General features: G+C 42.0%; 1 protein-coding gene across 4 annotated transcripts in view; it reads left to right on the top strand.

The window, feature by feature from the left end:
• The window catches only part of SESN3 (sestrin 3), a 116349-nt gene that overhangs the window by 60830 nt on the left and 41532 nt on the right, over nt 1-13987 (top strand). For 3 of the 4 annotated variants that reach the window (XM_056561513.1, XM_056561511.1, XM_056561510.1), the window contains one exon: nt 10349-10411. The exons of the other annotated variant lie outside the window; for it this stretch is intronic. In XM_056561513.1, the coding sequence (XP_056417488.1) occupies nt 10364-10411 (48 nt within the window). In that variant the 5' untranslated portion in view covers nt 10349-10363. The remainder of the gene's footprint in view (nt 1-10348; nt 10412-13987) is intronic. 4 annotated transcript variants of the gene reach the window in all.

Raw genomic sequence — 13987 nt, 5'->3', positions numbered from 1 at the left:
GTTTAACCCCTGCAGGAAAGAGAGCCTGCTTTTGGACTATACCAGTTTACCAGGGGGATAGCAGGTGAACTCATCTCCTAGCCATGTAATTCACAGAGGTAGGAGGTCCACTTTAAACTAAAGATAGGGGCCAGTTTAGCTGCTGCTTGATAAGAAGCGGGGTGCCAGATGAGCTCTGCAGTGGCAGAGCGCCCGTACAATGCCGGGGTCCCCGGCACATGTTTTATAGTAAAGTGTGGAAAGCCCAGGACGGTTATGTTTTCTATTGCTATATTATACTACTCATAGACGACGTACGATATAGCAAACTGTATTAAACTGCTAAACAGGAAAACCCGTCAGTATGTAAAGTATTTAAGCAGGTTTCATAAGTAAACAATAGCTTAGTATTCCATGATCCTGTTTGCCCCCTTGTAGTCACTTCACGCCACCCCTATACCCCCATCTGTGCAGAACATGTTTCCTTTGACCTTCAAAAAAAACCACAAATTCGGGACGTTTCGTAGCCGTGTTATTTAGGTAATATGTAACTCTTAGTCAGTGCTGGTTGTTGCATTGTATTTATCATCTTGGGATATAAGCCCATACAGCCTAATCTTACTCCTGATAACACAGCGCGGTTGATACAGTTTAACTATTCAAAGCCGTGTTCTTGATGGTGTTCTACAATGCTGACCATTTTTTATCTCCGAGCCGTTCCTCTTCCCCTTCTTTCTGTTCTTCTTTCTAGTCTAGGACCCAAATTTTTGGACTTTAATTTTTCATAATCTTCCTAATATAATGGTTGTCGTGGCCAATTCTGTGTGTGTTGTATAAATCTCCTGTTCTATGAAAACTGTCAGCAAGTAGAATTTTTGCTGTTTACAGATACATTTTAATTTAATTGGGGCATGGTGTTAAATAGACTTTCTGGGAATATTGATGGCCTATCCTTAGCAGAGATCAATGTGCCTCCAGCTGTTGCAAAACTACAACTCCCAGCATGTCCGGACAGCCAATAGCTGGGAGTTGTAGTTTTGCAACAGCTGGAGGCAAACTTGTCGGGAAACACTGGCATAGACCATCAAAATCAGATCAGTGGGGGTCAGATTTCTTCACCAAGCATTTAATTTAAGGGGGTCTCTACGCTGTTCACCATAGCGGCATGCATCTTGCAGCGACTGTACCTGGTACTGCAGCTCAGTCCCAAACTAATGCTTCTATATGTTACTCATTAGGTCATGCTGATTTTTTTTTCTAGGTCTCTTTTTTTTTTTTTTTTTTTTTTAAGTGCCTAGCTTCTGTATTTGGCTTACAAATTTCTCTGTTCTGCTGCTCGCTCATTCTGACATCCACTGCTCAGGAAAGGGGCGTGTCTGAAGCAAGCACTGAGCCCGCCCTCACTCACCATGCATACACTTCCTTACGGAGTCTGCTGTACTGGGTCGTCTTCTTCCAATCACTACAAGCTGCTCTGTAACCCCCTCCTTACTGTTTTCATGCTGCAGTCTGATAGGACAGGAGTGAGCACCGAGGGATCTTACTTTCTGGACTTTGTCCCTGCCTGTGCTTCAGCTGGGACAAAAATGATGTTGCAGCCGGACAAGATTATGTTCTGGATGGTATGGGGACCCCTAGTGGTCTTTTTATTGTTTATTTTTTTTTAAAGCCATGATTTTTTATAAATCAAAGAAGTGTTTTAGAAAGGTTAATGCTTTGCTATGAAGTTGGGGGGGGGGGGGGGTGGTAATGTGGTTAGGTGTTCCTAACTTTTGCTGTCACCTGTCCTACTCATTCTAACATCAGTTTTCTGATCTGCCCTAGTATAATCCCTGCTGTAAGGGTTAAACAATCCCGGAAGATCTATGACTCCCAGAAGCCACTGAGTGTTATCTGTGAGTCCTGACAAGACCAAGGCCGAGGTCATGGAAGTATGGGCTCAGGTCTCCCGCTTCTGCAGTGATATCATAGACATTAGTGCTGAGGCGGGATCGCGGCTCCTATCTGTGTTGTGAAAGCTTCTCTGTTACCACAACCCACTCATATCAGAGCAAAATGCAACTCATTGTTGGAAGAAAAATCCCTGACTTGTCACTTCGCTGCCGCTGTAATCTAAGTTTCCACTCCCAGAATCCTTTATGATAAAATACAGGCAAACATTCTTTCACATGCCGGGGTAACCCTTGCTCAGATCGAGGGCTTTATGATTGAATTGAACACGTGTATGGGGTGGTATTGGCCAAACCCAGCAATGTTGGCTTAACTGATCGCCATCTAATGTGTATAGAGATAGGGAAGTAAGTGCTCCATAGAATAGTATTGTTAGACCCAGGGGGCTAAATATATATAAATTAGAACTGCTCACCCTGGGTGGTTGTGTAAGCACATACACAACAATGGGATAGGTATATAGAAGAAGGTCGTCTGCTGCCCTCCGGAGTATAAATGGTAGTAGGTACTTGGCTTCAGAGGAGCCCGGCTCACGGTGCTGATCGACCAGACAGGAAGATATGCTTAATAGAGGATTTATTGACCAGGATGCAACGCGTTTCGCTGCGCATGCGCAGCGAAACGCGTTGCATTCTGGTCAGTAAATCCTTTTTTAAGCATATCTTCCCGTCTGGTCGATCAGCGCCGTGAGCCGGGCTCCTCTGAAGCCAAGTACCTACTATGTAATGTGTATGGCGGTGTATGGCAGGTGTCTGAGGAGGCAAGAATCTGGCAGATATTTCAATATGCTCAATACTTTAGTTCAGGATAGATAAGCCACACCTAATGTGGCTTACCTCCCACAAAGCAAGAGACATAACTTGTAACCACCCTCCACTTTGTCCATCTATACAGAGGGTCATTGTAGTCCAGTCAGTCGAACCTATGAACTTCAGTAAGATTGGCGTTCTGTCTAAAGTCCATGGTGGCCTCCCAACTCTGCCCCAAAGATAATATTGGAGGCGAGGAGGGTCGGGCATGTTGGCTTATCCCTTGTCTAGTCATTGAGAATACATGTATGTACCTCACTTTTGTGTATGGGGAGATCTGAAAAGATGGCTGCCAGACATTAAAGGGGTACTCCGGTCTTATCCCCCTATCCATAGGATAAGGCATAAGATGTCTGATCGTGGGGGGTCCCGCAATCTTGCATGCAGCACCCACCTGTGGGAGCTGCACGCAGCACTGCTGCCTCAGAGTCTGCCGGGTCATGACTACGGAGGCCGGAGTATTGTGACGTTACACCCTGACCCCGCAATGCAAGTCTATGCTCCCTGCCATAGACTTGCATGGCGGGGCGAGACATCACACAGGGGCAGAGTCATGAGGTCACGATACTCCGGCCCCGTAGTCATGACCCGGCAGACTCGGAGGCTGCACCGCTGCGTGCAGCTCCCACAGGTGGGTGCTGCATGTCAGATTGCGGGGGTTCCAAGTGGCAGGACCCCCAAGATCAGACATCTTATCCCCTATCCTTTGGATAGGGGATAAGTTGTCTTAGGGCCGGAGTGCCCCTTTAACCCCTTAAGTACTTAGCCCATTTGGGCCTTAAGGACTCGGCGAATATTTATTTTTGCATTTTAGTTTTTTCCTCCTCTCCTTCTAAAATAACTTTTTTATATTTTTAAACACAGACAAGTATGAGGGCTTGTTTTTTGCGTGACCAGTTGTCCTTTGTAATGACATCACTCATTTTACCATAAAATGTATGGCGCAACCAAGAAAATACTATTTGTGTGGGGTAATTTATAAGAAAAACGCAATTTAGCCAATTTTGTAAGGTTTCATTTTCACGCTGTACAATTTAATGTAAAAATGACGTTTTCTTTATTCTGTGGGTCAATACAATTAAATTGATACCCATGATTACATACTTTTCTATTATTGTAAAATGGGAAAAAGGGACAATTTACATTTTTATTGGGGAGGGGATTTTTCACATATTTTTTCCTTTTTGAAACTTTTTTTTAACACTTTTTATGTCCCTATAGGGGACATAAAACCCGAGGAAGGCTACGGAGGCAGGTAAGGCGACCTCCGTCCACTGTTCTGGAGGATCGGATCCCCGTGGCAGCGCTGTGGGTGATCCAATCATCCATTTTAATGACCAAACTGCCGCAGATGCCGTGATCTGTATTGATCACGGCATCTGAGGGGTTAATGGCACACATCAGCTCGATCGCTGATGTGCGCCACCCCCCCCCCGATGCTCTCAGTCATGTACAGGACGTACATTTACGTCCTGCATCGTTAAGGGGTTAATGAAGGTTTGAGGGCATAAGACCAGGAGCAGAGATAAGTTGATAAAACTTATCTTTTCTAAATCTTTTCTAGCTGTTATCTAGTAGGCTTTCTACTGTTACGAGAATCTGTCAGCTCTAGATCGTGCTCAACTGCTAGGGAGATGGTGCTGCGCTACTGCATGCACACCTCCTCCCTCCCCCACCCCTACCTGCCTTATATGGTTGGTGTACAGAGTTTGCTTTCCAGCACTGAGTCATGTACATCAATCAGTCAAGGTAGGGAGGGGTGGGGGAGAGAGGAGGCATGCATGCTGTGGCCCTCATTGATACTTGAGCTTAATCTAGATCTGACATTCAGTTAGTTTCGCAGTTTGGCTGTATATGTTTTGAATGCCTGATTCAAGGGTGAACAATAACCCAGTACCTGCCAGATCTCATCTACTTGTTCATATGGGGGAACTATTGACTTGATTCACTCAATCCTGCAAGTCATTGTGGTGCGAGCCTTTATCAGTGACAAGTTCTCTGCTTCCGTATGACAGGTGCTCACATACTGCACTGTATTACCACATTATTATCTCAGAACATCCGAGCTGCAGATTGCGAGACACTTCTGGGGCTGTTCAATTCAGGTCACTGCACTTTTCTCCTACATATAAACAGGAAGGTGTGTCCTCCTTGGCCAATAGCACAGGGCCTGTGGGTTAAACATTGAGCGTGGAAGCCAGCGACCTATGTATGAACAGGTTATGGGAAACTTTGTCATGTTGGCCGGAGGGCATTGCTTACTAAACTTTCACCAAGCTGGTTTTATTGCATAAGATTGTGGCCTCAAAAAGTAAATTTTAGCAAAAAGTAGAAATAGCTTCCTTTCCTTTAGAAGTGGATAAGCTGTAATACCATCTACGACCATAGACAAGAGTGGCGCTGTCTGATGGGCAGAAAGTAGCCTTTTTTACTTCACCACCATCAGCTGTAGTTTATAGAAGCAATATATGTGTAAACAATACATGGGGGGATTATTTGTGTACATTATATAGCGTTATTTTTTTATGAACAGTATGTGGCTGCATTATTTATGTCTAAAAAAACATTTCTGAATTATTACAGGAACGTCACAGTACCCTTTAGGAGGTTAGAACTAAAATATAACTTATTAAATGTGCCTTAAAATTTATTTTAAATAAACCCCAAATTGTTAGTGTGTGTGTGTGATCACCTGATCTGTATGGAGTCTCAAGGAATTTGAGAACTATTATATCAAGTTAGGGCAGAGGGAATAAAAAAAATAATTCTATCTTTAATGTTCTTTGACTCTGGACATGCTCCTCCCCCTTAAAGGGGTATTCCGGCTTTATATATATTTTATCCCCTATTCAAAGCATCGGGAATAAGATGTATCAAGCCGGAACACCCCTTGAACTCCCCTCCGAATAAGTACAGTGGGGCAAAAAAGTATTTAGTCAGCTACCAATTGTGCAAGTTCCCCCACTTAAAAAGATGATAGGCCTGTCATTTTCATCATAGGTTATATCTCAACTATGAGACACAGAATGGGGGGAAAGAGTACAGGAAATTACATTGTAGGATTTCTAATGAATTAATTGGTAAATTCCTTGGTAAAATAATAAAATAAGTATTTGGTCACCTACAAACAAGCAAGATTTCTGGTTCTCACAGACCTGTATCTTCTTCTTTAAGAGTCTCCTCTGTCCTCCACTCGTTACCTGTATTAATGGCCCCTGTTTGAGGTTGTGGACAGGTGTCTTTTATACTGATAACAAGTTCAAACAGTAACACTCCAAACTCCGCTATGGCCAAGACCAAAGAGCTGTCGAAGGACACCAGAAACAAAATTGTACACCTGCACCAGGCTGGGAAGGCTGAATCTGCTATAGGCAAGCAGCTTGGTGTGAAGAAATCAACTGTGGGAGCAATTATTAGAAAATGGAAGACATATAAGACCACTGATAATTTCCCTCAATCTGGGGATCCACGCAAGATCTCACCCCGTGGTGTCAAAATGATCACGGGAACGCTGAGCAAAAATCCCAGATATGTCCCCCTGCTTAAGTCAGTACATGTCCGGGCCCGTCTGAAGTTTGCTAGCGAGCATTTGGATGATCCAGAAGAGGATTGGGAGAATGTCAGATGAAACCAAAGTAAAACTTTCTGGTAAAAACTCAACTCGTTATGTTTGGAGGAAAAAGAATGCTGAGTTGCATCCAAAGAACACCATACCTACTGTGAAGCATGGGGGTGGAAACATCATGCTTTGGGGCTGTTTTTCTGCAATGGGACCAGGACGACTGATCCGTGTAAAGGAAAGAATGAATGGGGCCATGTATCGTGAGAATATGAGTGAAAAGCTCCTTCCATCAGCCAGGGCATTGAAGATGAAATGTGGAAGAAGGGTCTTTCAGCATGACAATTATCCCAAACACACCGCCCGGGCAAAGGAGGATTGGCTTCGTAAGAAGCATTTCAAGGTCCTTGAGTGGCCTAGCCAGTCTCCATATCTCAACCCCATAGAAAACCTATAGAGGGAGTTGAAAGTCTGTGTCGCCCAGCGACAGTCCCAAAACATCACTGCTCTAGAGGAGATCTGCATGGAGGAATGGGCCAAAATACCAGGAACAGTGTGTGAAAACCTTGTGAAGACTTACAGAAAACGTTAGCCCTCAGTCATTGCCAACAAAGGGGATATAACAAAGTATTGAGATGAACTTTTGTTATTGACCAAATACTTATTTTCCACCATAATTTGCAAATAAATTCTTTAAAAATGAGACAATGTGATTTTATGGATTTTTTTTCTTATTATGTCTCTTATAGTTGAGATATACCTATGATGAAAATTACAGACCTCTCATCTTTATAAGTGGGAGAACTTGCACAGTTGGTGACTGACTAAATAAATACTTTTTTCCCCCCACTGTATAACGTGTTATATATCTTAAAATTTTAAATTTTAGTTTATCATAGCTTTAGGATCAGAAGTTAATTTTAGTTGGTCTAGGAGTTGAGACCACTACAGACTTCCAAAATAGGAAGGTACTTGGTGCTCCAACCCATTTTGGAAACTTTTTTTCATATACCCTCTGAGTTAAAAAGAATTTGGGCCTCAATGGTTACAAAGTGTGTCACTTGCTCTGGAGGACCCGACCTGTCCTGCATGACACAGACAAGCCACTGATGTGAATGGGCATTGTAATAATTTCTCCTTTGGTGGCGCGGACACTGCTAGTTACAGCTGGATCACTGTGGATCCCTGCAGGAGGACACTTTGTGATGGATTTTATTTTAACGAGACCCCTTTAATTTGGACCTCCTCCCAACAACATGGGATTAAAGGGGTACTCCACCAGCCAGTGTCCTGAAGTAAATGTTCCGTCACGCCCCCTCCCATAGACTTGCATTGAGGGGGCGTGGCCGTGATGTGGACGACCCCCTCCCAGAGCGAAAACAGAGTTTGGAACATTTATTTCCGAATGCTGGCCAGTGGAATACCCCCTTTTAAAGGAGTACTGCAGTGAAAAATAACTAGGGGATAAGTTATAGATCGCAGGGGGTCCGACCGCTGAGGGCCCCAACAGTCTGCTGAAAGCAACCATTCAACCCCCATAGGAAGCCGCGGCCAACACCCCCCCTCCATGTATCTCTATGGGCGCCGCTCCATGCCCCCCTCCAGCAGAGTGCCGGGGCCCCGTTCAGGAGATCACGGGGGGTTGGGAGGTAGTGTCTCAGCGGTCAGACCCCAAACGATCTATAACTCATCCCCAATCCTTCAGATAAGTTATCTTTCACTAGAGAACTCCTTTAACCAACTCCTTTAACCACCCATATTCCGATAGATTGTAGATTTGTTTTCATGGTGCTGACATTCCGGCTCAGGCCTCCTTATGTTCCCTAAGCCTCTGGGTGAAGTCAGCCATGCCAAATCAAGTTCATGAAAGGCCATGTAAATTGTATGGCGCCTGTTTACTCAGTAGGGCTGAATGGCATATAACATGCCAGGTCAACAAATAATCAAAGGTCTTATCTCTTCGTTGTATTTTTCGTCTTGCTGCGGAAGTTTGTAACAACCGTAATGTCAATATATACGAGCAGAACAGCTAGAACTGTTGCCTTACAGCGCTGAGGTCCTGGGTTCGACTCCTAGCAGGGCCCACAGCTGCATGGAATGTGTATGTTCTGTATGTGTTTGTATGGTTTCTTTACACACTGATATCAGATTTTACTCTTTCCTTTTGTAAATGAGGTCGGGCAGAATATCTGTATTGTGTCGTAAATCAGGACTTTATGTGTATTCTTGTTGTGTGTATTTTGCGCTTCTATATAGTTATACTAACTTGTCCTTGAATCATGAAGTTGTCTTGGGTTGCTTTACCCTTTTATGTAGCTGTCACTTTCTGCCTTTGTCATCGCCACCTGGCAAGTTTTCTGTTCTTTTTTGGCACTTTTTCAAGATCATTTCTATCCATTCGAATTTTACACTTCACTTGTTAAAAGTTCTGTTCTGCCATTGCTTAGTTAAAGGGGTACTCCACTCCCCAGCGTTCAGAACATTTAGTTCCGAACACTGGGTGTGGGCTAGGGGGGGGGGTCGCCCTGCCCCCTCAATGCAAGTCTATGGGAGGGGGCGTGATGTTGTCACACCCCCTCCCATAGACTTGCATTGAGGGGGCGAGGCGACCCCCCCCCCCACCAAACCCTCACCCAGCGTTCGGAATTAAATGTTCCGAACGCTGGGGAGTGGAGTACCCTTTTTAAAGGGGTATTCCAGGCCAAAACTTTTTTTTATATATCAACTGGCTCCGGGAAGTTAAACAGATTTGTAAATTACTTCTATTAAAAAAAACTTAATCTTTCCAATAGTTATTAGCTTCTGAAGTTTTCTGTCTAACTGCTCTCTGATGACTCACGTCCCGGGATCTGTGCAGTTCCTATGGGAATATTTTCCCATCATGCACAGCTCCCGGGACGTGACATCATCATTAAGCAGTTAGACAGAAAACTTCAGAAGCTAATAACTATTGGAAGGATTAAGATTTTTTAATAGAAGTAATTTACAAATCTGTTTAACTTTCCGGAGCCAGTTGAGATATATATATATAAAAAAGGTTTTGCCTGGAATACCCCTTTAAATCAGTTTTTTTGGGAAAGCTGGTTGATAGCTATCTTGACTACCATTGTTGCCCCCTCAGTGGTTGTCATTTAGACTAGTAAGGACATATTAGCCCAGTTATGCAATACACCCCTTAGGTGTTCATGCATATGGCAACCGTGTTAAAAATCATCCGTATAGAACCATATTTCCATAGACCAGCATTGAAAAAACATACTAAATAAGTGAATCAATTTTTTGGGGGGTATGGCACGGTTGTCGTTCATTCCGTTTTATTTATTTAGTTTATTTATTTATTTTTTCGGTCTACTATTTCAAAACCTTATATTCACAGTATATAGCTTTTTATAATATTTTAGTCAATGAGAACCCTACAAAACCTTATGTGTATAGTGTTAATATGGTTTTAGCGCATACGATTTTACTACCCCTATTTGTTGTTCCGAAGGAGCTCTATGAGGTTAGTTAGAAATAATCCCAATCGTGTCAATGGGGCTGAGCTGCAATGCCAAAAACGACCCATGGACAAGAGGGGCAGTGTTTCCGTAAAGGAAAACTGTCACCATGACAACACAGTCCAATCAATTGGAACCAGTTGTTCAAAGCTACATGACAATCCCTATGGGCACTGTGATGGTGACTACAATGGTTGTCACCCAGCTTTTCCAGAAGCAGATGAAAAGTTTTTACTGTGTGAAGAAGACCTTAGGGCAGTGTTTCCCAAGCAGGGTGCCTCCAGCTGTTGCAAAACTACAACTCCCAACATGCCCGGACAGCCGGAGGCTGTCCGGGCATGCTGGGGGTTGTAGTTTTGCAACAGCTGGAGGCACCCTGCTTGGGAAACACTGCCTTAGGGGAAACGCACTTTACAGTGAAGCTGTGTGTAAATATGGCAGCACAGAACTTGATCCGTACAACATCACATACTGATTCACTTCATAGAGGTCAGATTAGATTTTTTTTTACACTATTCATTATTTTATAAGCCCTTTTGTGCATTTCATTTTAGGATAAGAAAATCATAATGTCCCAACCATCAAGAGGACCAAGTGCCTATATACCCGAGAAAGAGGTAAATACATTCATTGATGGGGCTCAGTCCTCTTTATCATGGCCCTATAGATGTGATCAAATGATACGGTCAAATGTCAATGATAAAGAGAATCGCTTCTAGAATGATCTAAAACCTATACTCTTCTGTGCGTGCGCTTTTGTCTGTCAGTCCTTTGTGGTCCTGTGTGTCTGTCTGTGTGCTTACTTACAGTATATGTGAGACCTCTATTAGAAGACCACCAAAATTGGTTTAAAAAATGGTCTTCTGGAGGGGAGGTCATCTAATGGAATATGTACATTATACATAGAATGTGACGGAACGGAACGTCTGATACATGAAATCTGGTCTAGAAAAGGGATGTCTTGTCAAGATATGAGATAAATATCAGATAGATAGATAGATAGATAGATATGAGATAAATTAATAGATATGAGATATAGATAGATATGAGATAGATACAGTCATGGCCGTAAATGTTGGCACCCCTGTAATTTTTCTAGAAAATGAAGTATGTCTCACAGAAAAGGATTGCAGTAACACATGTTTTGCTATACACATGTTTATTCCCTTTGTGTGTATTGGAACTAAACCAAAAAAGGAGGAAAAAAAAGAAAATTGGACATAATGTCACCAAACTCCAAAAATGGGCTGAACAAAATTATTGGCACTCTTAACTTAATATTTGGTTGCACACCCTTTGGAAACAATAACTGTAATCAGTGTCTTCCTATAACCATCAATAAGCTTCTTACACCTCTCAGCCGGAATGTTGGACCACTCTTCCTTTGCAAACTGCTTTAGGTCTCTCTTATTGGAAGCAGTTTTAAGATCTCTCCACAGGTGTTCAATGGGATTTAGATCTGGACTCATTGCTGGCCACTTCAGAACTCTCCAGTGCTTTGTTGCCATCCATTTCTGGGGGCTTTTTGATGTATGTTTGGGGTCATTGTCCTGCTGGAAGACCAAAGATCTCGGATGCAAACCCAGCTTTCTGACACTGGGCTGTACAGTGCGACCCAAAATCCATTGGTAATCCTCAGATTTCATGATGCCTTGTACACATTCAAGACACCCAGTGCCAGAGGCAGCAAAACAACCCAAAACATCATTGAACCTCCACGATATTTCACTGTAGGTACTGTGTTCTATTCTTGCCCCAGGTGAGTTTAACCCCTTAACGACGCAGGACGTATATTTACGTCCTGCGCCGGCTCCCGCGATATGAAGCGGGATCGCGCCGCGATCCCGCATCATATCGCGTGGGTCCCGGCGCTAATCAACGGCCGGGACCCGCGGCTAATACCACACATCGCCGATCGCGGCGATGTGCGGTATTAACCCTTTAGAAGCGGCGGTCAAAGCTGACCGCCGCTTCTAAAGTGAAAGTGAAAGTGACCCGGCTGCTCAGTCGGGCTGTTCGGGACCGCCGCGGTGAAATCGCGGCGTCCCGAACAGCTGATCGGACACCGGGAGGGCTCTTACCTGCCTCCCCGGTGTCCGATCGACGAATGACTGCTCCGTGCCTGAGATCCAGGCAGGAGCAGTCAAGCGCCGATAATGCTGATCACAGGCGTGTTAATGCACGCCAGTGATCAGCATAGGAGATCAGTGTGTGCAGTGTTATAGGTCCCTATGGGACCTATAACACTGCAAAAAAAATGTAAAAAAAAAGTGTTAATAAAGGTCATTTAACCCCTTCCCTAATAAAAGTTTGAATCACCCCCCTTTTCCCATAAAAAAAATAAAACAGTGTAAAAAAAATAAAAAATAAACATATGTGGTATCGCCGCATGCGTAAATGTCCGAACTATAAAAATATATCATTAATTAAGCCGTACGGTCAATGGCGTACGCGCAAAAAAATTCCAAAGTCCAAAAAAGCGTATTTTGGTCACTTTTTATATCATTAAAAAATGAATAAAAAGTGATCAAAAAGTCCGATCAAAACAAAAATCATACCGATAAAAATTTCAGATTACGGCGCAAAAAATGAGTCCTCATATCGCCCTGTACGTGGAAAAATAAAAAAGTTATAGGGCTCAGAAGATGACATTTTTAAACGTATAAATTTTCCTGCATGTAGTTATGATTTTTTCCAGAAGTGCGACAAAATCAAACCTATATAAATAGGGTATCATTTTAACCGTATGGACCTACAGAATAATGATAAGGTGTAATTTTTACCGAAATATGCACTGCGTAGAAACGAAAGCCCCCAAAAGTTACAAAATGGCGTTTTTTTTTCAATTTTGTCGCACAATGATTTTTTTTTCCGTTTCGCCGTGCATTTTTGGGTAAAATGACTAATGTCACTGCAAAGTAGAATTGGCGATGCAAAAAATAAGCCATAATATGGATTTTTAGGTGGAAAATTGAAAGGGTTATGATTTTTAAAAGGTAAGGAGGAAAAAACGAAAGTGCAAAAACGGAAAAACCCTGAGTCCTTAAGGGGTTAAAGGAGCATCACATGCTTGAAACAATCTTATTTTTCCACAATTTTGAAAGGGTACCAATAATTTTGTCCAGCCCATTTTTGGAGTTTGGTGACATTATGTCCAATTTGCTTTTTTTCCTCCTTTTTTGGTTTAGTTCCAATACACACAAAGGGAATAAACATGTGTATAGCAAAACATGTGTTACTGCAATCCTTTTCTGTGAGAAATTCTTCATTTTCTAGAAAAAGTTCGGGGGTGCCAACATTTATGGCCATGACTGTAAGAGATGGGTATATACATACTTAAGAGATAAATAAATTATGAGATAGATAGATAGATAGATAGATATGAGATAGATAGATATGAGATAGATAGATAGATAGATATGAGATAGATAGATAGATATGAGATAGATAGATAGATATGAGATAGATAGATAGATATGAGATAGATAGATAGATAGATAGATATGAGATAGATAGATAGATATGAGATAGATATGAGATAGATATGAGATAGATAGATAGATATGAGATAGATAGATAGATATGAGATAGATAGATATGAGATAGATAGATAGATATGAGATAGATAGATATGAGATAGATAGATAGATATGAGATAGATAGATAGATAGATATGAGATAGATAGATAGATATGAGATAGATAGATAGATATGAGATAGATAGATAGATATAAGATAGATAGATATGAGAAAGATAGATAGATAGATATGAGAAAGATAGATAAGATAGATATGAGATAGATAGATAGATATGAGATAGATATGAGATAGATAGATAGATATGAGATAGATAGATATGAGAGATAGATATGAGATAGATAGATATGAGATAGATATGAGATAGATATGAGATAGATAGATATGAGATGGATAGATGGATATGAGATGGATAGATGGATATGAGATGGATATGTGATAGATAGATGGATATGAGATAGATAGATGGATATGAGATAGATAGATGGATATGAGATAGATAGATGGATATGAGATAGATAGATGGATATGAGATAGATAGATGGATATGAGATAGATAGATGGATATGAGATAGATAGATGGATATGAGATAGATAGATGGATATGAGATAGATAGATAGATGGATATGAGATAGATAGATAGATGGATATGAGA

This window comes from Hyla sarda, chromosome 2, assembly GCF_029499605.1.
Source record: "Hyla sarda isolate aHylSar1 chromosome 2, aHylSar1.hap1, whole genome shotgun sequence".
Taxonomy (NCBI): Eukaryota; Metazoa; Chordata; class Amphibia; order Anura; family Hylidae; genus Hyla; species Hyla sarda.
The sequence above is the reverse complement of the archived record's forward strand: the minus strand, read 5'-3'. Positions and strand labels throughout refer to the sequence as shown.